This window comes from Dromaius novaehollandiae, chromosome 5 (assembly GCF_036370855.1).
Source record: "Dromaius novaehollandiae isolate bDroNov1 chromosome 5, bDroNov1.hap1, whole genome shotgun sequence".
In the NCBI taxonomy this organism is placed as follows: Eukaryota; Metazoa; Chordata; class Aves; order Casuariiformes; family Dromaiidae; genus Dromaius; species Dromaius novaehollandiae.
Window position 1 is genome coordinate 25084447 of NC_088102.1, and position 24952 is coordinate 25109398.

A 24952-nucleotide genomic window follows, 5' to 3' on the forward strand; every position below is an offset into this window, starting at 1 on the left:
GCCAATTCATTCCAAAGCTATAAAGTTAAAATAATTACACACATACCCACCAGCCTGCATACCTGCGCGTGTGCACACACGCAGAAAAGAAAAGAAAAGAAAAGAAAAGAAAAGAAAAGAAAAGAAAAGAAAAGAAAAGAAAAGAAAAGAATAGAATAGAATAGAATAAAGGAAAACCAAAGACTTCCAGAATTAGAATTATGACATCATGGCAATGGTTAAAGCAATTAACAAAACTTCAAGAAAAAGGAGAGAGGTGTAGAGCGTTGGCTGCTGGAAAAAGACTCCATTCCCACAGTAATTAAATGCAACAAGAATATTACTGATAAGATTGAATCACATTAAGGAAATAATAATATAAAAAAGAGAGAACAAAAAAGAGAACAGGAAAAGGGAGATGAAAGTAAAACTATGTCACAAGCTTTTATTATTAAATCAAACTAGGAAAAAGAGGAAATTAATAAAGTAGAAATGGAGATATTGCAATGGGGCTAAATTCTCTTCAACTAATGGTCTTTCATTGTCCCTTGGATATTGTGGTCCAGAAAATGTAAAGAGACTTTGATGATCCCAACAAGCATTCCCATGTCTCCGTTACTCCCTGCCATCTGCCCCTGTCCAAATAAAACAGAATGAAATTTTCACAGCATTTTCTCCCCTTCACCATTACCTGCCGCAGGTTGCGTGTCACTTTAACGTCATGCCACGCGTTGTCATTGAATTTGCCATTGACAGGCTCCACAATGGCCTCGAAGGCCCCCGACCCCAGGTTAATGACCAGCGAAACCGCACCATCTTTCAGAGCCAGGTTGACATAATCAGCCGACTTGCCGGTGTGCAGAATGAGCCCGTTGCGTTGCCATGTCTTGAAGGAGAGAGTGATCTCATCGCTGCTGCTCTGGATGGGGTTTTGAGACAGGTCATAGCAAAGATATTCTGAACCACGGAAAGTGGCCATGTTCTCATCTCGTGCTGAAAAAGAAGAAAGGGAAACAGAAAAAAAGCTATTTAGCAGTTAGCCAAGAAGAGATTTAAGATCATTATGAAATTTTTGAGAAATCCCACAGCACTGTTAATGTCCTGTACAACTATGTATCATGGCACGTTAATGACTGCACTGCTCCTGTTGTAATACAGCTATCAAGTGAATTAACAGCAGGGTCCACAGTCCCTATAAATTTCAGTGTTGTGTTTTCAGTTCCACTGCAGAAAGAACTATCACCACAAGGACCATTCAGAAGTATACAGTGGATCTAGCAGAAAGCGCATTTGAAGACACTGTTACAAAACAATTTACATCCTTTTGGGGAAAACAACGGAAGACTCCACTATTAACCACATAACTGTCATCTATGAATTGCGCGTAAGTGTTCCAAAAGGAATTAATGTCCCCCCCAAATATTAATATTTAGATTAATTACTAATGTCACCTTAGGTAATCACAATTCATCTGCTAGGCAATCGAGGCTGGATACCAGAATATAATACTGATTGAACTGACCCTTTCAACTAAGAGACCCAGCAGACAAGAGAGCTATCTGAAGTGTCCTATAGTTTCTTTTTTGAGAGTATGAAGCAAGTCCACATTAAACATGTAAGAAGTGAGGTTGGTGGCAAACACTTCTCAGAACTTTGCCTGTTTGATCGCTTTATCTGGGGTTTTGTTAATACACAAGCATATCTTTTTAGTACAGCAGAAATAAACCCAGGGTATTATTCACACAGCACATGACATATTTCCTCATTAAACAATCAAATCTCATGTATGCAGAGTATAGTAGGGAAAATCAGTAGCCTCATTTCTTACTGACTGGAAGCAGCATTTGAATGTCATTCTATAAAATTAAATGCCAACCTGAAAATCCTTTGCACAAGCTGGAAGTCTACTTCTCAATATCTGGGCTTCCACAGTTGCAGAGAACCAGTTCTTCTACCAAATTGCACTAATGTGACCACAGCCACCTACGCACCCTGATTTCACCCAATGGAAGGAATAAAAGACTGTGGTTATAGAGCTTGCAAGAGGGCTGTCTATAGCCCATTTCTTCCCAGTGCATTCCAGGAGATAATTCCATTACAGTGGAGTCTACACAGATCTACTGACCTCCTCTCTCAGTACTGTGGCACGTTTTTGACTCCCAGCCATGAAAGTGAGTCTGAGCATGAATGACTACATGGTGCAAGCAGTTAAGCTATCACTACTTACAATCCACTGCATAAGGGAAGTGCTGATGCTATTGCCATTGACATATTAACAGCAGTTTTCTGCTTCATTTTGTTTCATTTGGTAATCCTAATAAAGATTAGCCAGAACTTGTTAATACAAGACTGAGGGGAAAATGCTTGTTGTCATAGCTACTCTTGAAAAATAACTATGTGGTGAAATCCACATCTTCACAGCATGAAATGGTAGTCACAAAAGAGCACAATGCTACAACATGAATACATACCATCCTCAAGTGATAGGTCTGCATTAAACACAGACTTTCGCAGTCTTGATTGAGGGTATCAATAGAATGAACTCATTAAAAAATCTAGGCTCTGTGACAGTAGCTCCAACCCATCTTTGCACCTGTGTAAGTGTATTATGTGTCTATATACCCCTGCAAGCATAGAGTAACACAAATTACTCCATGCAACAGCACAAGTTAGAAGCCAACTGGAAAGAAAGCAGCTTTACAGAAAAAGACCTGGGGGTCCCATTGGCAACAAGTTGGACACAAGTCAGCAGTTGGCCCTTTCAACAAAGAAGGCCAATTGCATCCTGGGCTCTACTAGCAAGATTGCAGCCAGCAGGTCCAGGGAATTGATTCTTCCCCTCTGTTAGGGACTTGTTGAGTACTGTGTCTGGTATTGAGCCTCCAATACAAAAATGATGTTGCCATACTGGAGCAAGTCTAGCAGAGAGCTACCAAGATGCTCAGGGCACTGCTGCAGGTGATATATACAGAGAGGCTGAGAGAGCTGGGTTTGTTCAGTCTTAAGAAGAGAGGGCTCAGGGGAAGCCTTATTGCTATCTACAACTGCCTAACGGGACAGTGTAAAAAGGACACCGCCAAATTCTTCTCAGAAGTATGCAAAGGAAGGATGAGAGGCAATAGACACAATCAGAACACAAGAAATTCTGACCCAAAATAAGAAAAAGATGTTTCACCATGAGAGTGGTCAAACAGTGTAAGAAGGGCCTAGAGAGACCTTTAAATCTCCAACCTGGGAGATAAGCAAAACTCAACTTGGGCACAGCCACGAGCTGCCTGCTCTAACTGGACATTCTCTAAGCAGGTGGTCAGACTGGATGGCCTCTGGAGGTCCCTTCCAAATTACGTGATTCTATGATTCTGTTCTGAATACATTTATCTACCACCAAGGAGTACATATGCTTGTGTTAATATACGACCAGCCTAAGAACAGAGCGTTTATATTGACTGCAGTTCTGAAAGTGTTAGAGCCAAGAGCTTAACAACACTCTCCACTATGGTAATTCCCCTGCCTAGTCACTTCTCATCCTTCAGAAGGAGATGTGCTACAATCAAGTTGGGCACATGCTCTATATACCTGCAGGTAATTCCAATCAAATAGTTGGCATCTGAGGTCAGGAGTCAAACACAATCATTATGACTAAGCCATTTTCCCAAAGCCATAGATATGTGAAGGACTGAATACCCATTTTATGTTTTTGGGGGGAGGGCAGAAAGGGGACGGAGGGGTTGATTGTTCACTCAGTACAAGACATATTAATAGGGCTCATTTACAGTCTCTCAACTACTTAGACAAAATCTCACTGGTCTGCTCAGTACAAAGGAGAAGGCAAAGAGTAGATTAGAAATCTAAATGTAAGTAAAGGCAAACCACTGCAGACTCATCAAAAAATGGCAGGGAAAATTCAGAAAGATATTCCTATTATGTTTTTACTTGCACCACTAGTTTTAGTATAAGGAGATACCAACCCACCCCTGCATGCAACAAAGTCATCTGTCTGTTTCTTCTGGCCATCTGCCGCTGACCATTGTCACATATGGGATTCTGGACCTGATCCATCCTTCTAGCCTTTCTGTTTTTATTTCCCAAAAGCAGATCAGAGAGCCTTGGGAGAACATCACCTATTTCTGATTCATGTATTGTTACAGCTCTTTTCCTCCTGTAGCTCCTGCCTGTCTATCCTCTGGATAGACATGAAATTTGCAGAAGAAACAGTGCACACTAAAGTCTCGCTGGTGTACCCAAGCCAATCAAAATTCACACCAGTCTACTCCATGTCTCAGAAGCACAACTCCCAAAGTAAACATGCTCTCTAAAAATACATTCTCCAAACCAATAATTCCTAACCTGTGATCTGTGGGTGACTGGTAAACCACATGGCCACATTAAAGGCTTTAGTGCACAGACTAGGCTCCAAGCTCCACAGAGCTATGTGTATTCCTCCAAGCTGCAGCACAGTGGCCTCTTTTCAGCCCGGTGGCCTGACCCGACACAGGGAAGGCTCTTTACCAAGCACATCCATTCCACGCTGGGCTGCATGTGAGGACCCTCTGATGTATGTGATGTTGTCACAGGCAAACAGTCTCCACTGGGGGAATTTCACTTAATTTGTTGCCAGCTAACATAAACCTTTAATTACCAATTTGGGCATGGAGAAGCAAAGACGACGTAAACAATTAAACACGTAGGGAAGCGCCCTTCCTCAGGCTCAACTTCAGTCCGCCAGCTCTCCTTCCCCCTTGCCAGTCTCGATTCCCTTGTTTTTGCCACACCTTACACTCAGCCCCCCCCACCCTCGATTCCTTCAGTGAGGCATTGGGTGGCTCAGGATGTTGGGGCCAGCACCTAGGGGCTTCCTTCTGCCACTCCAGGGTTTTCTTCCACTGCTCCTAGCTTCTTATTGCACCTCTGCCCTGGCAGGGGGGCTGGGGCTGCAGTCTCCTCAGAGGTGTGCCTCCTCCGCCATGGAGTGCCTCCAGCCGTGCCCCTTTCTGCTCCGTTCCTCCATTTCACTTCTCCAAATGCACCTCTTCAAATCTCTCCTCGTGTCCCCTTTTGTGTCTCCTCCTGCCTATCTTGCCCCTGGCAGCCATAGCCCTTTTTTAAATACGCTGGCAGCAGCGTCACGGGCTCCTGCGGCCAGTGGCAGCTTCCACACACGGCGGCTGTGCCTGTCTGTTACAGAACTGGCTGGAACCGGCTGCGACCGGCCCAGGGCGGTTCCCGGCCCCCTCCCACCCAGGGCACCCTGCAGCCCGCTGCGGTGCAGCCCTGCCGCCTGCTCCCAGGACGGCCGCCTGCCACAGAAAAGCGTCTGGGGGTCACTGGGGAGCACGGAGGGGAACAAGGGACATGCGTGCTCTCCACCATCCATGGTTAGAGGAGCAAAAGCCCCGAGTAGGCTGCAGGTCTCACAGTATCTGCCTGCACTGGTGGGCACCGTGTGCTGATGTCTGTAAGACCAAAGAGCAATAAGTCATCTATTATTTATTAACTCGTGACCTTCGTGCTATACATTTCTGAAGGCTCCACAAACTTTCCACAAAAAGGAGATCAGACACAGGGGATTCAAAGAACAATGCCACGTTGCACTGTTGGTATTTATGGCTTTTATGTTCTTGAAACAATTTGATAGGGTACCAAAGAATTTCTGCATAGCAACATGGCTAACCTAGGACAGCTAAACTTAACATCAACAGGATTCATTGGTTTATGTTACATGGAAAAATGGACCAAGTGCTGATTTTGCTGGAATGTGAAACTCTCTATATAAATGATACTACCCTGCCGTGATGTTTCAGCTGTTCAAGTGTGACAGTGCAACTCTTCCAACACATCAAAATACTTTACTTACAACAGCATTTAGAATATGTTTGCAAACTACTGATTTATACCTGATTTGCAAGTGTTAATTTTTAACTTGGTTAACACTAGATAGATACACAAAAATCAGAATCTGAAAGCAGGTTACTTAGTACATGTAAACAATTAAATATTCCATTTTGCTTGTTAGTATTAGTCTAAACACATTATTTGTAACACATTCACATGACTAAATTCTCTGCAACTAAATTCTCTACAGAGCTGTCAGAAGCGTTTGAAACTCCACATTCAGATTTAACATTTAACATATTCAAAGCCTCACAGAAATCAAAAGGGGAGGAGTGAAACCCAGGATTTTCAAATTGACCATCACAGACCGAGTCCTTGAGCTAGTGGAGCCATCTCTTCACTTTAAAGGTATGAGAAAATGTTACCGTATTTTGACTAATCACTAACTTGCACAGCTAGCATATTAAGCACTTCTCACCACCACCCCACCACAAAGCCTATTTTGCAAGCCTCAGGTCTGTACCTGTTCAAATTCCCAAAGCAGCTGCCGTTAAGTACTATGGAGGGATTGCAAGAATAGAAACAAATGCAAAGCCATCACTACATGAGCCAAGCTCCTGGTCCCTCACAGCCCTGCAGAAACCCCCAGAGCTTGCTAAGTCTTATGTTCCCAAGACATGTAAAAGACTAGGGATCTTTCCATATTGTATACAGCTATAGTCCCCATTCAGGAGAGCCAGACAGTGACTTTTAACTTCAGTTTTTATGTGTAAAGCTGTTGCTACGTGCTTCTATTAAAGCTTTTTTTACAAAGAAGGACTCAAATTAGGAGCTCAAAAAACCATGGCATTCTGAGTCACATACAAGGAAACTAAGACACGGAGATTTTAAAGGATATATTCATGGCCACCAGGAAACTCAGTAGTATAGGAAACATTTCAGTTCACAACCTCCTTGTTCCCAATCTTGGACTCATTTGACTAGTCCTTACACATGTGCGAAGGGAAACCAAGCCCTTTTATTTCTTCCAGTTCTATTAGGAAGTCACCCCAGCAAAGCATTCATAGCAGGGGAGCCTCCAAAGTTTTGGATGATCCCTCAAACTATCTAAATGCTTTATGTTTGTGAAGCTGGAAACAGCACATCCTAGAAGCACTGATTCTGCCCAAGGGCAGGAAGTCAAATACTCAACAAAAATAGCATCTGATCAGGATTTCTGGCCTCAGACAAAATTAGGAAGCATTTAGAAAAATAAGATAGAGAATGCCTTTCTGGAAATCTCCTGAAAACTTTAAGTACCTCTCTTAATAAACAGAAGTCAACTGCTAACCTTCTGTCAACACCCACTGCGTTAGAGCAGTACCTCTCCGTATCCTGAAGGGAACCCTATCTGACTGGGGATTAGTTTTGGAGCATGTCTTCCATCAGCAAGAAAAGCAAACTCTCTGCACTGCTTGAGAATTAATAATCACTCCAGTGCTTGGTGGGTTTTACCTTATCTGAGTGGTTTGTTGTACTCTGCACGGAAAAGCTGGTGCTGTCTGATAATCCAGGAATGGTCTAACGCTGTCAAGTGTCAGGCTTCTCTGCCAAACCAACAGTGCATTAATGACCGAGACAGCAAAAGAGCTGGATCCTCCGTTGATCTTCTGTCAAACAGAGGTCAATATGGAGGAAGTATTTACAGGATCCTTTTCTCCCTGCTAGTTAACAATTCTCTGTAAAACAAGCAAATCCTACAGGTATGAAACTTTCCTCAAATAGATCTGCTCCCAAAGTTGACCACTGATCACAGAACCATTAACATTAAAATGAAGGACTGCCATCCACAATGACAGACAAAAAATATCTTTCTGTTGATCATAACCAAACTCAGAACGAATCCAGAATGTAGAAGGAAAAATATCAATGTGCTCCAAAGGTACTGTGGATAGATAATGAATTCAGTGTAATAAGAATATAACACAGCTTTATAAAACACAGCTATGTAGAAGGCTGGTGTGTGAGGGGGGAAAAAAAGGCAACAGCTCTCACTGTTAGCATTAGTCCTGCTTCATGAATGATGAGCCTTCCTTACCTAAGAATATGCTAGTGGAATCAGTGGAGTACTACAGCATAACCACGCTATTCATCAGTGGCTATGAACTTACTGTATTTGGGCATCAGCTATGCTTTCAGCAGCATGACATATAATACAGGGAAACTATCCAATTTATTTCTAATAGGATGACTGGATAAGATAATGATCCTAGCAAGCACAACTGAATGGGGTGTTTTTGGAAGGAATTTTATTGCAGTCTTCCTATACTGCTGAAGTTAACAAGTATTCCTGTATATGCAGTAATCTGCTGTGTTACTGAATAGCTGGGCATGGATGTGACTAAATGCGTTAGTGCCAGCATGTGTATCTTTGCCTCCTTTCTATACTAACTTTTACTGTCAACAACAGTCATAGAGTTTAAAAATTCTAAATGAGCTGAAGGAAATTTCTTGATCTGGATCATAGAGAGGTCATGAAAGAACAACTAGAATTCTAAAATTCCAGATCTGAACTTTGTGAACTAAGGGGAAAATAGACTTGGAAGCCATTGTAGAAGATGAGCCATGAGAGACGAAGGCATCATCTCCCAAAGGAAGGGGTGGAATCCCAACCTGGACAAAATCCCATGAAATATGCTAGGAGGTAATTCTCTTCTGGCTGGAAGGGCTGTCCTGAGAGTGACCTACAATATCTATGATCCTCCAACATGCTGTGATGCTGCAGAACAATGAAAGATTTATATTCTGTGAATCACTTTCATGTGTATCTGATGTTCCCTCAGAGTTTAGGGGAGGAGAAACTGTACTACAAATTTCACAGAGAAAATAGCCAACACCTCTGAAGGACAAAAAAGATGAGCTATTTCCATTATCCTCTGAAAGAGCTGTCTAGTGACTGAATGCTGAAATCCTATTGAAAGCCCTCAGAAGCAGTCAAAGCAGCTCATACAGGTTAACGTTATTAACACAAAGCTGTATTGTTTAATAACAATCAGACTGTTTTTTTAAAGAGATAGTGACAAACTCCAGTAACAGCTAAACAGCAAATGACTGCATCCTCCATTAAATTGTCCAAACTCTTTTGTTGCATTCCTCCTTTTTATCCTTTGAGCAGGAAAAAAAATACATCCAAATATTTTTTTTCTAGCCTGGTTATTCTTCGCACCACCTGACTGAATCAGTGATGTAATGGGATTATGACAAACACTGACACCACTGATCAAATCTTCTCATAAGGTCTCAAGCTCTCTCATACACACACACACACACTCACTCACGTACTCTTGGTAATCAACAGCAACATGAGAAGACAGATAGATAAAACAAGACAGCTTAAGCAAAGGACTCACCCAACTTCAGCAAGTATTTGTTTGGAAAGTGTTATGGAGCTTTTTTATTATTTACGTACTTAAGAAATAGTGCGAGAAACATCCTTCTGTGCATGAAGCATCTTCTAAGCATCACTTAGATACATACACAAAAGCTTTGAGAGTCATGCCATATACTACATTTATACTCCACAAACTTTAAAGTAAGAGCATCTGCATAATTATCTGATTTGCAGATTATATTTTAAAATATCATATTTTTCATATAGGACTAAACACAATCTGTACATGAAAAAGGACAGACATTTATGACCCCTATAAGTAAGGAGCATGACAGCTTAAAAAAATTTCCAAAGCATGTTTATTATGTACAGATGCCATTAATGAGATGTTTGAACTGACTAAACTAGTATCACTTCTGACTCAAAGACAATTACAGGAATAAATTTTCACAAGAAAAAGTATTTTTTGGTGTTGGAAAAAAGTTGCCTGTGAAATGAAGGAAAGAGGCTAAAATGGAGAAGGCTTTTCAAGGGCTGAGCTGTAGTCCCACAACAAAAAGCTAGCTTCCCAAATGCTTACTAGATTTAAAATATTCTAGATAATGTTTTTTTCCAAGAATAGTGTCATTTATTTTTTCTTCAGGCCTGTCATGCTCACTAATTTGTATCTACATAATTTGAAATCACTGTATTCACATTAGAAACTGTGTAGATAAGAATCACTGGAGGACAACATCTCTCACCATGTTTAAGAGATGGGAAGAGCAGCGTTAGCTTAGGAGCCAAACACAATGGTGAGATGCACTCAACAGTCAGTGCTCTTTCAGTGCTGAACTCAAATTTTGCGCACTGTAGCAGCTCTCATCTTACCCCCCAAAGGCCTTTCATCTCACCAGTAAGAGCAAAGGAAGCATTATGTTGCACAGGAGAATGCCAGCTGCCTAGCATGAGTCATGCCCTCTCCTCCTTTATCAGCTGCTTTACGAGTTACCCCTTGAGTCTAGATGAGACTGCTTGTTAAAAAGCCTTCAACTTTAAGCCCAGACGAGATCAAGGACACTTAACAACACAATGAACGTTCGTCTTTTTGTCAAACTTAACTAATCTATTATTCCCCTGAACCCTAAATCTCTTAATGAAAACAGAAGGAAGAACTGCTTTCTCTTAAAATACTGCACTAGAGCTCCGGAGCCCAAGGTTCAATCCTCATGTGCTGTTGCCTGTGTCCTTGGACAAGTCTTTTTGGGCTGGCTCCAACAAAGGAGAGGCTCTGACCCCTCGACTGCGAACTGTGCCTAAGAGGTCCAGAACCAGCCTTGCAAAGTGACTCAACTCTCCTGATGAATTTGAGCCATTGCAGAGCAAAGAATGAGAGCAAAGAGGTAGAATGGTCATGACAGTCCTGGAATCTTCAAGGCAAAGAAAAGACGCATCTCCTGGGTCCTTGATCTTCAAACAGTCTACATAGTTTGTCTAGTGGTAAATATGTATAAGCAATTTCCATGTATCACTTTCACATATCTATAACAGAGCTGATGGTACTTAGCCTGTTAGAAGGATGACTGCTTTAAATTTTCTGAATATTCAACTGTTACATATAGCGTTGAAATTCATAACCATCTAAACAAATCAGAATTCACAGAAATGAAAAGATATTTTGCTTCTCAACCCTGGAAAACTCTTCTTCACTGAACAGTAATATTACAGTTTGTTCCATGAAACCTACTCCGAGAGGAAAAAGAAAATCAGATATATTACAAGAAAAGTCTCCTTAGTCCAGCACATTCAGCAGTAGCCAGAGATTAAATTAACCTAAGTTCATCAGTAATATGATCCACAGATCCCCTACTGACTGAGACACCTTTTTTGTCTGTTTGTGAAGGAAGCAGAAGAGGGAAGAGGGAAGGGTCTCTCAGAAGAATCCGAACCTGTGTGATTGAACCGTTTACTCCAGAAACCACCAGCATCATTTGCTTTGATAACACACAAAATAGCTGAAAAAACACATTCATAAAATGTTATATCTAAAATCCTTTGATTACAAAAATATTGGTGTCACAGTAATGAATAAATAATCAGACATATGTCTGCAAAAGATTATAGCATATGGCTGGTAACAACATCCTTTTCAGCCATCTTCTAAATTGCACACCGAAATTGATCTAAATGACAAACCACAGGTGTAGAAGTCAGGACTTAAGCATTTTATCCCCGACTTTGCCACTGATTTACCATACAACCTGAGGCACTTAATTAACCTCAGCTGCCTCCATCTGTATTAAAAAGATAACAAAAACATAGGTGAAGTCCTTGAGACCTCTAGGAAAAGAATACCATGCAAGTTTAATGAAACTTCTCTGCAAAACAAGAAATTTTCCACAGCTGTTAGGAGAAACCCACATGTCCCTTCAGAGTGTATGGAGCGTACAGAGTGTCCTGGGTATGCCTCTCTTCGTGTATTTTCCATTGTTTGCTAAATGTGGACAACTGTACTGTTATCAGTGTGTGATTTTGCATTGTCTGCCATTTGCAAAGAAACAATAAACTCCAAGTATCATTCTGACTATGGCACTATATGCTAGAGTTGTGCCCATTACTTATATTCTGATTCACTGGCCAAAGAGACAAAAAACAATTCTGTAATAATGTCTTGCTTAACCCAAAAGAAAATACATTTTTTTGTTTTACACTTCCTTAAAAATACATTTGTTTAAAAAAGTAAAGCTCCATTTTGAAAAAAAAGCATGAAACATTTATTTTGAAATGCATGATGCTTAATACATCAAATTAAAAAAAGAATTTACCTGAAACAATCTGATATAGTCACATAAATCCACAATTTGTTTTGGTTGAACAAAATACATGGTTTTCTTTTCAAGCAACATTTTTCTGAACAATTTCACCCCCTCCCTCCCAGTTCCTGCACCCAGTAGGTGCAGGAAAAGCAGTGTGTTGCTACTAATTTTGTCAAGAACTTAGACACCATAATGGTGCACTAGGGATAAAAACATCTAATTCCTCACTGCTGACCATGGGTGAGGACAATTCCTACTGCTGTTCTGTATACTTATTCTGATGTTTTTATTTGCTCTGCATTTCTTTTAGCTTACTTTTCCCTTGGTGCATCATTCTAAAAGTTAAGGATACTAATCTCTGAATATAACACCCAGGAGAAATGTTTTCCTTACAGACTGAACGTGCAGCACAGTGTAAACTGACCACAGAGAACACAGCAGCACCATGAACAACAAAAGAGTCAGTGCATTCACCAGGCTTGCTCTTGCACAGGTATCTGCCTCTGGGTTGTTACACAGCCCCTCTGGGTAGAATGTGCGTGCAGGCACAACAGGGTAAGAGCATGCAAGTGTACAGCTGAGCTCTTTGTTCACCATCTTTTTCAGTATTCTGTTGACCAAAAGCAGACTATGTTTTTTTTTCTTAAAACATAAAGCAACTTAGGTGCCAACAAGCAATGTTATATTAACCACCTCAGAGAAATTCGTTCTTCTTCAACAGCAGTCTCTGTTGTCGTTGCAATCCCAAGGTTCACAGTACCCTTACTCTTTTAGCCTTTTAAAAAATACAAGTAAAATTCCAATACTAATCCTAATGCTAAGTATTCAGGTCTGTTTATTATTAGGTCTAGATGCAGTAGCACTAATATTCAGCTAATAGACAGAATTTATGTGTGGCATATGTGTTCCCTACTATACCTTCCCCAAACTTATTGATCCTGGTGAAAAGCCCTAACATTGGAGAAAGGGACACTTAGGAAGCAACAACAGAATTCCCTACATACATGGTAGAACCAGACCTACTTGGGATAAATTCTGGCAACTGTCAGTGGGAGCCTTCCAAGACTGCAGGAACAAATGGAAATGAAGATTTACACTGAGATTGAGAGGAGAAAGTGAAAAATGCATTCATAACTAAAACAGACAAAGAAGCATGAAGAAGGAGAAAATCCTGCTTCTGTTGAAGGCCACTATTCTAGAAAACTACTGGAAGGTGTCAGAGAAAAGAGCTGGAAAGATAGGAGCAGCTGGACAGCACCCTAAGAGATGGGTGCACGTGTGCTTGTGTTATGCATGTGCTTGTGTTAGCACCAGCCTTCCAGGAGGCGTCACGCTTGCTATTGAGTAGGGAGTCCTCTGGATGTCCTTTCAGTGTGATGTGTGAATAGAAAAATAGTTAGAAGCTAATCACTGTAATAACACAATAATGATTCACAAATTATCCTCTTTCAATACCAGCGAGTGGGTAAGCCACGCCTGTGGAAAGGAGAGATGCCAGGGAGGGGGAAAAGCAAGAGTGAGGTGGAAAAGAGATGCAGAGTGGGAAAGAGCAGCGCACAAGGCTATCACAGAGCTTGCGATAATGTCAGCTCCTCATAGTTTTAGTATTATTTAGCAGTGTGTGTATTTTGAACCCCAGTACTGCCACGATATCAAAATTTATTGCCAAATGCTAGTGCTGCCCTTCATTTATGCTTGTTGTAAGAGATCATTAAAACCCTTCATGGAAGTAGCAGTCTCCAAACCCAATTTGAGACACAATGATTCTTCTCCAAACAAAGCCACAGGCAAGTTTGCTCAGTGACTGTTACAAGCTGCAGAGTGGCTTTGGCCGGTAATTATTTAGGGGCAGAAATGCATGCATTTGTATGAAATGAGAAACGTGTCAGGCTTCTGCTATGTCTGCACAACAGCAAAGTCCTGTGTGTTTACCTGGGACGTATATATGCATGTATAATGTTGTCTGATTGACTGCAAGGTATATGTGTAAGCAGTAGAGCAGCACAACATATTTCTGTGGAAAGGCATATAAAGTACATCTGGACATGTGTGATATAGACACAAAGAGGACGTTTGCTCATTGTTACAGTATGAAAGGAAGCACACATTAGTATGAAGAGATTTACAAGGGGGGGTGTAAAAAACACACAAATCCAGCTTTGAGTGGGTGTGTAAGCATATGTGTAAAATGTGCAAGAATAAACATCCTTGTATACCTTACAAAGCATATATTAGGGTATGAATGAAACAACTCACCTATGTAACTTCAGGGCACCCATACAGGAGGAGATGCATGCATACATACATGTATGTACATAGAGGAAATGAATACAACTTGACCACATGTAAAAAGAGGAGTGGATGCACGTAATCTCAGGGTGTAAGAGCAGATGTCCACGGTGTGTGTAAGGATGCAAGTGTGGTGGAAGCGGGCTGAGTTCCTGTGCCGTGTATGGGGGTTAGAAGGGAGGGTGTGCCAGTGTGTTATGGCGCATGCTCCAACTTCATCCTGGGCTTTTTCCCTTCCTGCTTCAGTTTTTTTTTCTGCGGCAGAGCAGATTCCATGTCTACAGGGAGGGTGCTTAATGAGTCAAATCCAATCTCTTGAATGCCTTATCAGTTGCGGACAGGCCTGTTTCTGACAGCTGACCTTTCCCACCGTGTGCCGCCGAAAAACCCATACACCACAAACAATTAACACAATTCTGAAAACATAAAGCTGAAGGAAGGAAAGACTCCGGACTGTTGCAGACAGCGCTACAGACAGAAGGGAGAGAGTGATGCACAGAAAACTGACAGACAGCAGGTACAGAATTTTGATTCCACTGTATTTTGCAGCGCACACACTTTGCTACGTTCTTTTCAACTTACCGGTAGCAAAGCCGTGTGCAAAAAAAAGGCCCACGTAAAACAAGAAAAGAAAGGTGAGGGGATGGGGAACACTCTTGGGAGGTGTATAACTGTCATTAAACCCATGCACAACTGCATGTCCATACAAACACATGCAAAGCTGGTGTAAGGGGCAAAGACCCTTACCAGAAAATGAAAGCACACAGGGTGGAAGAGGCCAAGAAAAATATCAGCCATCTTATACCTCTGCTGTTGTGGGACTAGCTCCTAAATGCACATGGACAAAGGCATTCATTAAAAGAACTAAGCAACACTCATCTGAGTTAGGATCCTCAACAATAACAAAACCTATCAAATACTGCCTTCTAATAAAGACAAGGAGGCTTATCCCATAAAGAGAGCAACTTCAGTACAAAGTAAGCAGGAGACTTTCTCTTGGGAGACATAAGCACCTAAATGTAAAGGGGATGGAATAGTTGTCCAAAGGGTTTGCTGCCCACAGTGAGCTCAGGAAAAATACTGGATATTCTCAGCTCTACTGTTAGCTTGGTATGAGACTTGGGCAAATAATTTACATTGTATTTTCTGATGTGTCTGCTCACTAAAGTGATTTTCTATAATAGGTGCATGTAACAAACACATTTGAAGATCAAGACCAACATATCTCAAATTTTAAGGGCCAATCCTAGGCATACAGAATTCACATACAAGACTAAAAATGTAGACATCAATCTTTTGGCATTAGTCTCCCCCTATGCACAAGACAGTATGACCTGCCATTATCAAGTAACATTTTATTAGTAGTAGTAGTATTGCCTTGCAATAACGAACAGAGCCTCTAAAAGGGGCCAGGAATTCCATTTTGGTAGCTCTCTATATATACAGAATGGGAACTAGATCATGTTGAGGAAAATTCACAAATAAAAATTTGACAGAAGCCCTACAGAAGTCATCTGGACACAACAGCTAATTCACCTAGGGACTTGTGGAAAACAGGCATGCTTTTGAAGGTTTTACATGCAATCCAGACATGACTGAGAAACAGCAGTAGGAAGTGAAATACAGGAAGTCGACTGAGGTAAGAGTGTGGGAAAAGCACAACAGTAGTGTAGTAATTTTTCCAGTTTAGCAGTTTAGTTTCAGTTTTAGGTTACCCTGATAAACAGAAAATGTTGGTACTTCTTAGGCAAAAATATTTTGGCCAAGATTTGGGAATATGCAGAAGCTTCTTTTCAAACCCTGCAGAACCAAAAAGATTTTGAAAAAAAATACATTTTTTTTTTTGTCTTTAACCAAATCAGTTAGAGCATGTTTGGAATTGTTTCTTGGATACTTATATATGGTCTTTTGATACACATGTATTAAATATGTTTATTTATCTTAAAGTAATAAAAATCCATGCTCAATTTATACCTCAAATTTTTGGAAATAGTTTTTCAGAAATTTCTGAAATGAACTATACTATTTGGAATTAGAGGTCACAGCAATTCTATTAGTTCATTCAAAATGAAGATCTTTATACTATCACTGAAACTACTTTCATATTTTGATATGACTTACCACCAATGACGAGTACAGCTATTTTCATTAGTTCAGCTTACTGGGTAGCCCAATCTTATTAAAACCATGTACAGTTATTGATACTGGATGTCAGCTAGGAAACAAATCAGTGCTTCTCTTCAGTACTATAAGCCAAATTCTGATCCCACTGGCCCTGACAAAAATTAGGAGTAATTTTACAGTAATCAGTGAAGGTATACCACTGGATGCAAGACAATGATCATGCTGATATCTGTGTTTATGTTATTTTTCCCTAAGCCTGTTGTTAGAAGGTCACAATTGATGTAATTCTTACTCTTATAGGTAAAGCCCAGCTGCTGTAAAAATGACTTTTCAAATCTCCCTGCAGGAAATGTGACACAGTCTTTGTGTTATAACTACTGCTGAAAAATGTGTGTTCCTCTTGCAGCCTAGAAAGGTGCTGCCATTGTTTTGCTGGAGATGAGTTTGCCCTGAAGGGTTTTGGAGTGGGTGGGTGTGGGTGTGTTTTAAATAGCAAAGACTCTTATTCCAATCTCAAGCCCAGGCAGACTTGTATACCTTATGCATATTTTCTAACCCTGTATCTTGTTTTACTGAAGTCCCTCTTCTCCCTGTACCCCATACTTTAACAACTCTATTAATCCACTGTCACTGCAGTATTACCACTTCGGAGCTGAAAACTCATCAAAGGTTTGGGGAAAGAGGGATGGCAGTTTTGGCTGAGACCTTCAAGGCAAAGCCTTGTATATTCTTTTGTATGGTCATGGTTATGGATCATTTAAGTCCATGCTATGTGGAAAGGATTCCTATTTTCAAAATACAAGACAATTCCGATAAATGACCGTGCCAAAGTAACAAACAAAGCTTCCAGGTTAATTGTCTTTAGATACAAAGAAGATCAAATGCGCTTGGTTCCAATAAAAATAAGTGGGTTGGGTTTTTTTGGTTTTTTGGTTTTTTTGGTAACTGTTAGGTCTGCCGCTACTTTGTGGAGTCAAAGATGAGCTGGGATCTTTTTTGCCATCTTTTACCATTTCTACCAATGAAAATTTAGCAGACCAAATTCTACCCATACCTTTGCAATGCCATGATCTCTTACAGGGCTGCTGAACGGGGACAGATGGCAGAATTTGGCCTTGACATTGTAATTTAAGAAACAATTCTGTTGATACATGAGCCAGAACAGAATACAACTTCTTTTATCAGAACTGTGTTGGTTCTGCAGAGCTAAGAAAAATAATAGAGAGGAAAATGATATTTAATTATATTAACTTATATAAATTATTTATATATAAATATATATATTCATGCAATTTTATCCCTACAAATCAGCCAAGTGGACTTGGGGAAAAAAATATAAGGAAGCTCCATTAATTTTTTTTTTTTAATTTACACAACTTTTTCTTCCTTGTAACTACATTTTAATCTCAAAGACAAAAGGAAACTGCGTAACTTAACTGCTCCAGGAGGACAAACGACCAGGAAAACTCATTGCAGATAGTACATACCATTCCTGAAAGCTTTAGTACACATTTACCTGACTTCTTACAACATTAAACTCCCTCACTTGTAGCCCATGTAGGATTGTAGCTGTTACTGCTGCTGTTTATACACATTTCTGGAACTTCACTTTTCTGTTTGTACTACAGGCTACTAGTTGGATTTCAAACTTCTACCATCTGCTTGGTTTGACTGTATCATGACGCATAAACCATAAGCCAGACTTGCTTCCTTCTTGACCAGCAACATCTCCTTTGAATGGTCTCTATAAGGAATGCTAATAAAAATAAAGTTTTCAAATTGCACAGATAATCACCAAATATAAGTGCTGACCTTAAGATTTCATAGCATCCTGGCAGAAGCTTGTTGGCCCCTAAGATTCTGCTTCCCAAAGGGGTGACTTGAGAACTCATTTCCAAGATTTTACAAGAATCATAACAACTTTATAAAGTGACCTTAATTCTGGGTAATTCCAGTGCATTGTAAAACTATGTGCTGAATTCAATCCATTTGGCAGAACTGAGGCTACCAGGCCCCAAAAGATGAAATGATTCTTGATGGGAATTGCAATCATAAGCCAACTATGATTTCTGATAGTCATGAAAGTGCCAGGCCGAACAACCCAAAAGGTAGACCGTGGTGAAGGACATAAGCACTGTGGCCAGTTGTGCTTACCCTGCAAGGTGCTGCAGCCCTTGCAGGCACAAGCAGTGCACACTGCACATATGCCTGCATTTTCATCTCTATAAGCAAGAGAAATTACTACAACTGATACATAAATACAGGTCTTTTTACAACAGTCTTGAGCATATAGCTCTGCATTAACATTGCATAACTGCAGAGAAACAAAATGCAGCTGGGTACAAAATCTTTCTTAGCTGGAAGGGGAGTTTAAAGGGGCAGAAGGAAATTATAGCAATTGGAGTCTTGGCTTTTGCATAGTAAGCAAGAGCCCTCATTAGTGCAGTGGTCAGAACGATCGCTACTGAGAGCCTGGACGCTCATTTTACTGTGCAGCAAGTAAGGATGTGGAACCCACATCAGCCACTTCATGGCAACTGCCCACATGCATCTCCTTACCCTTCTATAAATGCAAGAGAGCTTGTACCTCTATGTGCCTGTGCTAGGTTAACTTGCATTCCCACAGGGTTATACGTGTACATGTGTGCTTATCTTGGAAGGGGTAAATTCATTGTCTAGCTCGCCTCAGAGTGATTTGTTAATATCACAATGGCCCGAGTCAGCTGCCTCCCTTCCAGCACCACCAACCTCATTTATTTTAAATTCTTTCAGCATTTGGGTTTTTCACTGACATGTTCTGGGACTCTTCCCAATCTCCCTGGACAGAAAAAGAAGAACACAGTTTCCTATTCCAGCCCATTTTGAACTTCAAACGTCAACAGCTCTGGCCCTCTGTCGCTCCCCTTGCTTGCATCTTCTGTGAATCACTAACTAATAAACATAATCCATAACCTGTAACATCTGAGTTTATCAGTTATTTCCCTGCTGCTGCATCTGCCGTTCTGAGCTGTTAAGTTTCCATTGGGATCAACATACACCTCTGATAAAGGGAATGTTTGTTTGCTAACTGCTTCATATTAATGTGTTTACAGTGAACACAGGCACAAAGGGGAGGGGAGAATAATAAATTAGGGACCCGTTCAAACAAGTTATTTTATAACACTTAAAATATGCACATGGTTACAGACTTCATGGCTTTATTTCAATAGGCAAAACTACAACAAGCAGAACTATCCCTTTTTAACCATCTGGCAATCAGCTTTAAAGGCAGGTATTTTGGAAATAACTCATACTTGATGTTCCTGTTTAATTCTAAATAAAAGCCAAAATACCCTTAAAGCTTAAGGCCAAGAGAAGCTCAGATTATGAAATCAACAGATGACCACAAGAAAATATGTTCTGTAAATACGAGAATATAATTTTTAATGCTGATTTTGCCAGCTTACTTACTAGATTTTATTAACACTCTGCTAGTGCTCTCTAACTTTACCTTCTGCTTACTAGCATTGTACATGGCCCACTCAGTGCAACAGATCACCTGCTTTGGAACAATCATATGTATGTGTGGGAGAAGACCACTGGATAGGCCAGTTATAAATGATGCATATGTGACAAACCTGTATCACAAAACAGTCAATCCAACCCACTCATTAACTGCCTTTGCAGAAGCCAGCAACCAAATGAACTATGGATATTAAATTCCTCTCCAGAGCAACTTTCTAAACTAGGCAGGGCTCTGTTGTACATCCTTTAGCCATCTGTATGGGCTTTTAATCAAAGACAACTCTCTCAGCTTCAGACTCATCCCTTGCATCTGAAGTGTTTTCTCTGTAGGCTGTTAACAGTGAATAGGGAGCATACACAAATTCACACACAAAAACACCCCTGGCTAGAGCCTCACCTCTCTAGTGGAGCACACACTGTCTCCAGTACAGTTCTCATTGAACTGACACGACTGTCACACTGCATGTGGGTATGCAGTATGTGCAGCAAATTAGCAGTACATGAGACACAAGGATCCTACATACACAGAGGCATACAGCCATAGCAAATGTGTTCAGTAGTTGGGTTTGTATCTGTACATGGCAGGTGCCTGCATAGGCAGATACATAAATGCATGATGACATATATGTACACTGTTACTTGAGTCCTGTTGTACAAGTATATGCAGGCAATGGGCATGTATTTGCATGTGCTGGGCAAGGTTTCTCCCTCTCTCTCCCTCTCTTTCTTTTCTTCACTGAATGGGAAAAGGCTGTCAGCAATTTCCTTCTGTCAACAGCTGGGAGATGCTTTTCTACAGTTAGCTGCAATTTGTTTCAATTATGTGTATTAATCATAGCCTGTTCCTGATGGTATTCAAAAAAAACCAAAAAAAAAAATCAGGGCTTTTCTTTTTAACAAGCCATTTCCCCTCACACTATGGCACTTAATGACTGCAGGTTTGTTGGGAGAGGGGGGGAAAAAAAAAGAAAGAAAAACCCAAACATCCCCCTGTTTGCTTAGTTCGTTAATAACCAGCTCAAAGAAGCTGGCAGGGAATGCAATAGAAAGGTCAGTGCACTCCTATTTCAACTGTGGAGAGAGAGCTGTGAACAAGGTTTATGTCTAAAAATCTTCTAGCTTAAGAGAGGTGGATGGAATGACAACAATTAAGGATTTTTGGACTGCAGTTTGTGTCTATTGAAACCTAAAGCAGAAAATCCACTAAACTCCATAGAAATTCATTTCTGACTGTTTTAATATCTTACAACAAGGATCAGTTTTAAAGACACTGGGGGAAATAGGGAAAGACTGGGAAGATCATGGCCCAAAGAGCTACTTCCAAAGTCTACTGGAACATAACCAAAATATCAGTCAGGATGAATGGGATTTTGCTAATCAACTGTACATCAAGCTGTGATGTCTCAAAGTTTGCCCTATTTCAAGTGCGATTTGTAACGAGACTTCTGAGGAACATGCTCTAAGTTTGTAGTGAAGCAGTAAAAATCAGGTATGTAGGGTGTATGCTGAAATGTGACATTTTAGAAATATTCTAGTTAAATTCATTCACAGAAATACGATGGTATCCAAGGACACAAACTGTGAGGATCTTGTTTTCTTCCTCTAGTGTTTATTGTCTTATCCGCTATTGTATTAAAGATTCATCCCACATTTGTTTGTCATTAACCACAGGAAGGGCCATCTGGCTCCAAGAATTTGAGAGTCATCATAAGGATTTTACCCAAAGGTGGAAACATTTCTGGGAAACTGCTAAGACACAAGCAATAGGTACTTGTTCCACAGCCCTGGAAACATAGATCAGATATGACCCAAGCACTGAAAATGGAGATGATTTGCAAGACTGCATAAATGCATTTTATCAAAGGTTGGTTATGGTTGGAACCCAGGGCTTGAATAACAAGAGTTGGTAAGGTGTGAACTGCTCAAAACTGTGATGTATTTAGTCCTTGCAAAATTCCCTCTCTAGGAATCTGCTTGGCTAGATTTGCTGTGCTGACTCCTTTACATTTAGGGGAAAGAAGAATAATCCTTGTATAAATCCATATGGTACATTACGTATAAGCATATCACTCCTGCTCTTACGTTAAGATTTAATGGCACAGATATACCAATTGGGTGCATGAAAAAAATAACATCTCCTGTAATCATCATCTCAACAGTGACAAAAGCTGGAGCACAGATATCATTATACTGGCAGAAAATATAATTTTGCTGGTATGATTTCTTTCGATAAGGGACCAGACATAAGTTACATTAGCAAGAAAATTAAAAACCGGCATCTGTGCCATTTGCATGCCTGTGTCAATAAACCGCTTCCAGCATAACCAGGCCTTGAGTAGGTTCTACATCACACATGGTCTCCAGGACAACAGCATCAGGCAAGAGTTAAGTGATGTGATCCCTGCCATAGCTACAATATGAACTGCAGCAAGTAGGGACTGGGCAGCTGCCAGACCTCTACCACATCATGTGGTTAGGACCGCATGCTGCACAGATGGTGTACATTCTGTGGGAGGAGAAGATGCCCCTACCCTCCCCATCAGATGTGTGTCTGGACACAGAGGGACCAGCAAGGTCACTTACACAGATGCAGCTACACCTGTATGATTGCACATCTGCGAGGATATCATGTTTCTTTGCATGGAGCTGTGGAAATAAATACTGAATACGTACTGAAAAAAACATGTTTTTGCCTGTATAAACTGCATCTGCACTAAGAACAGTTTGCTAATGTCAGAGTGGCCTTTGAATGAAAACAAAGAGTTTCACAGGCCATTCCATCTAAATTCATTCATTCCATCTGAAGTGTAGGCACCTAAAAGTTCACAGCTTAGTCCAAAGCAGCCGCAACTCACCCAGCAGTGAACAGAGAGAGATAGTTCATATCCCCAGAGGGACAGTCCTCCTCTTAGAAGACCTAAGAGAGGATGATTTGCTGCAGTGCCCCGATTCTGTAACACTGGAGCAGGACATTCGGAAAAACTAACTCCACAGCAAACACAAAATAAAGCTGACCCTGGATAATTAAGATGTGAAAGAGTGACAGTGTTCAGAACTAGATAGAAACCAGCATGATCCACAGCCTAGATACAAACTATCTTAACTCCATGTTGTAGCCAGCTCCAAAAAATGCTCACAAACTCTGGCATCAGCACAATCAGGGGAACGTCCCTTTGCTTAGTGCTGTCTTCTACAGTTAGATCAAACTTCCATTACATTCTGTTGCAGTTGACAAATTAAAACACAACCTGCAGAAATATGTTGTCTGAAAACCCATCAAGTTAAGTTCATCCCTACTGGACTGGAATTGACAAGTGCACAGAGAGAAGTAAGTAGTAGATACCAGGTTGAAAGAAAATGGGAAGCCTGAAAGGAGCAAAAAGCTTGGAGCTTCACAGAGAAGCTCTTGGACTTCAGACACAGAGCACTCTAGTATGAGAAGCAAGAAAAGCAGGGTAATAGAAGAGTTAGAGAACATGCTGGAGGAGGTGAGAGAGAAAAGAGGTGGGGATGAAGAAAAACAAGGAAGAAAGAAAAGAAAGAAACAGCAGAAAGTGAATGAAGAAGGGATGAGTGCAGGAACAGAGACAGAAAAAGAAAAGGAGAAGGAGGAAAGCAAGAACAACAGAAAGTGATAGACAGAAGAGAAGAAAAATCTCTGCTGGTACAGTAACAAATAAATCCCTGCAGCATGACAGACATCTGCTGAAGCATTTCATTTCCCTGCAGCATAATGGTGTGTTATTGCCCATTATCTGTTCTGTCAGTGCCAGAGTCGATATTAAATGAGGGGCAGCTGCATTTAGCTGCCATTTTTCAGCTGTCTCCCTGTTACCATGGTGACCCGGTTGTTTTTCGATGAACCTGGCTGGCAAGCAAAGAGGGGTGCGTGCCTGGGAGGGGGAGGGGGTAAGTGCCACAAAGCAGATGGGAGCGAAGGACAAGAGCGGCGGAGGAATGCAAGCCAGGGGAGGGCAGGATAGGACAGGACCATCACATCCATGCAAGCACCAACAAAAACAGCCATTTCAAACACCCTATTAAGACGCAGAGGGGCCGCTGGCCAGCGTGTGCGCAGTGCTTTGGCTTTCACAGGTTCTAGTGATCGTCCCTTCATCCCTCTGCCCTTCTCGTTTCTCTATGCCTTCTTCCTTGTAATTACAATAGCAACCCTCTCTTTCTGTCTAGTACCTCTGCAGCAGCATCTCTAAGGCTATTGGAAGCAATGATGAATTAATCCTCTCAAAGACCATGTAGCAGGTTGAGAAGCATTATCTCTAAAATACTAATTGGGAAACTGAGGCACAATGAGAAGGGGCTTGTCCCTCCCTCCCACCAAGGACCACACAACAAGCTGTTGCCCATGTAGGTTCTGAGACCTAGAAATCTTTATTCACCATTTTTCTACTTTTAATATGTTTCCCTACAAGAACAAAAGTCGGGAATCTTGGCCACCTGCCCCATTTTCCTAAATGCATCCCAGAATCAAATGTTATACCAAGCAATCCTGGCTCCCTCTCTCTTGTTTTAAATACTATACAAAGCTCTCTCAGATGTCACCATCAGCAGTATACTGATCAGGGTTTACGTTGTGCCAGGTGTCCTGCCTGCTTCCAGACCATCCTCTGTCTGAGTTGCTTTGGAAAGAACTGGCTTCATACATTTGTGAAGAAACTGATCAATACTGCAACAAGCAGAAAGGAAGATGGACTGAAAACATACTGAGCCTCACTTCACTTCTTCCATGTGGCAAACCACTCCATAAATTCTCGTCTCCAGTATGGATATGTTGTCCATCCACCCTGAGCAGAAACAGCTGGCATACTGTGTCATGTCATATTAGTAGCAGCACTTAAACACTCGGTTGTCTGATAACTTTAACAGAACTTTAGCTTTAGCAAAAACCTAAACAGGAAGAGGAAGTGAGTGGTAGATTGTTACCCTGTGAACTGGAATCAAATGATGGTACTCTGACTTCCTGATACAATGCCTCCTTAGGGACAAGACACGCTGGGGTCTTCCTTTACTATTTATCTGATGGTGGCAACTCTAGACCTTG

At 41.0% G+C, this 24952-nt stretch overlaps 1 protein-coding gene and 1 long non-coding RNA gene across 6 annotated transcripts in view; one reads left to right on the plus strand and one right to left on the minus strand.

Moving 5' to 3' along the window:
• The window catches only part of NRXN3 (neurexin 3), a 1034003-nt gene that overhangs the window by 764702 nt on the left and 244349 nt on the right, over positions 1–24952 (minus strand). For all 5 annotated transcript variants that reach the window (XM_064512239.1, XM_064512237.1, XM_064512238.1 and 2 more), the window contains exon 3: positions 671–972. In XM_064512239.1, the coding sequence (XP_064368309.1) occupies positions 671–972 (302 nt within the window). The remainder of the gene's footprint in view (positions 1–670; positions 973–24952) is intronic.
• LOC112994871 (uncharacterized) lies at positions 6013–11744 on the plus strand. The gene is made up of 2 exons (XR_003262047.2): positions 6013–6219; positions 10327–11744. It is a non-coding gene; the product is annotated as an uncharacterized LOC112994871 (long non-coding RNA).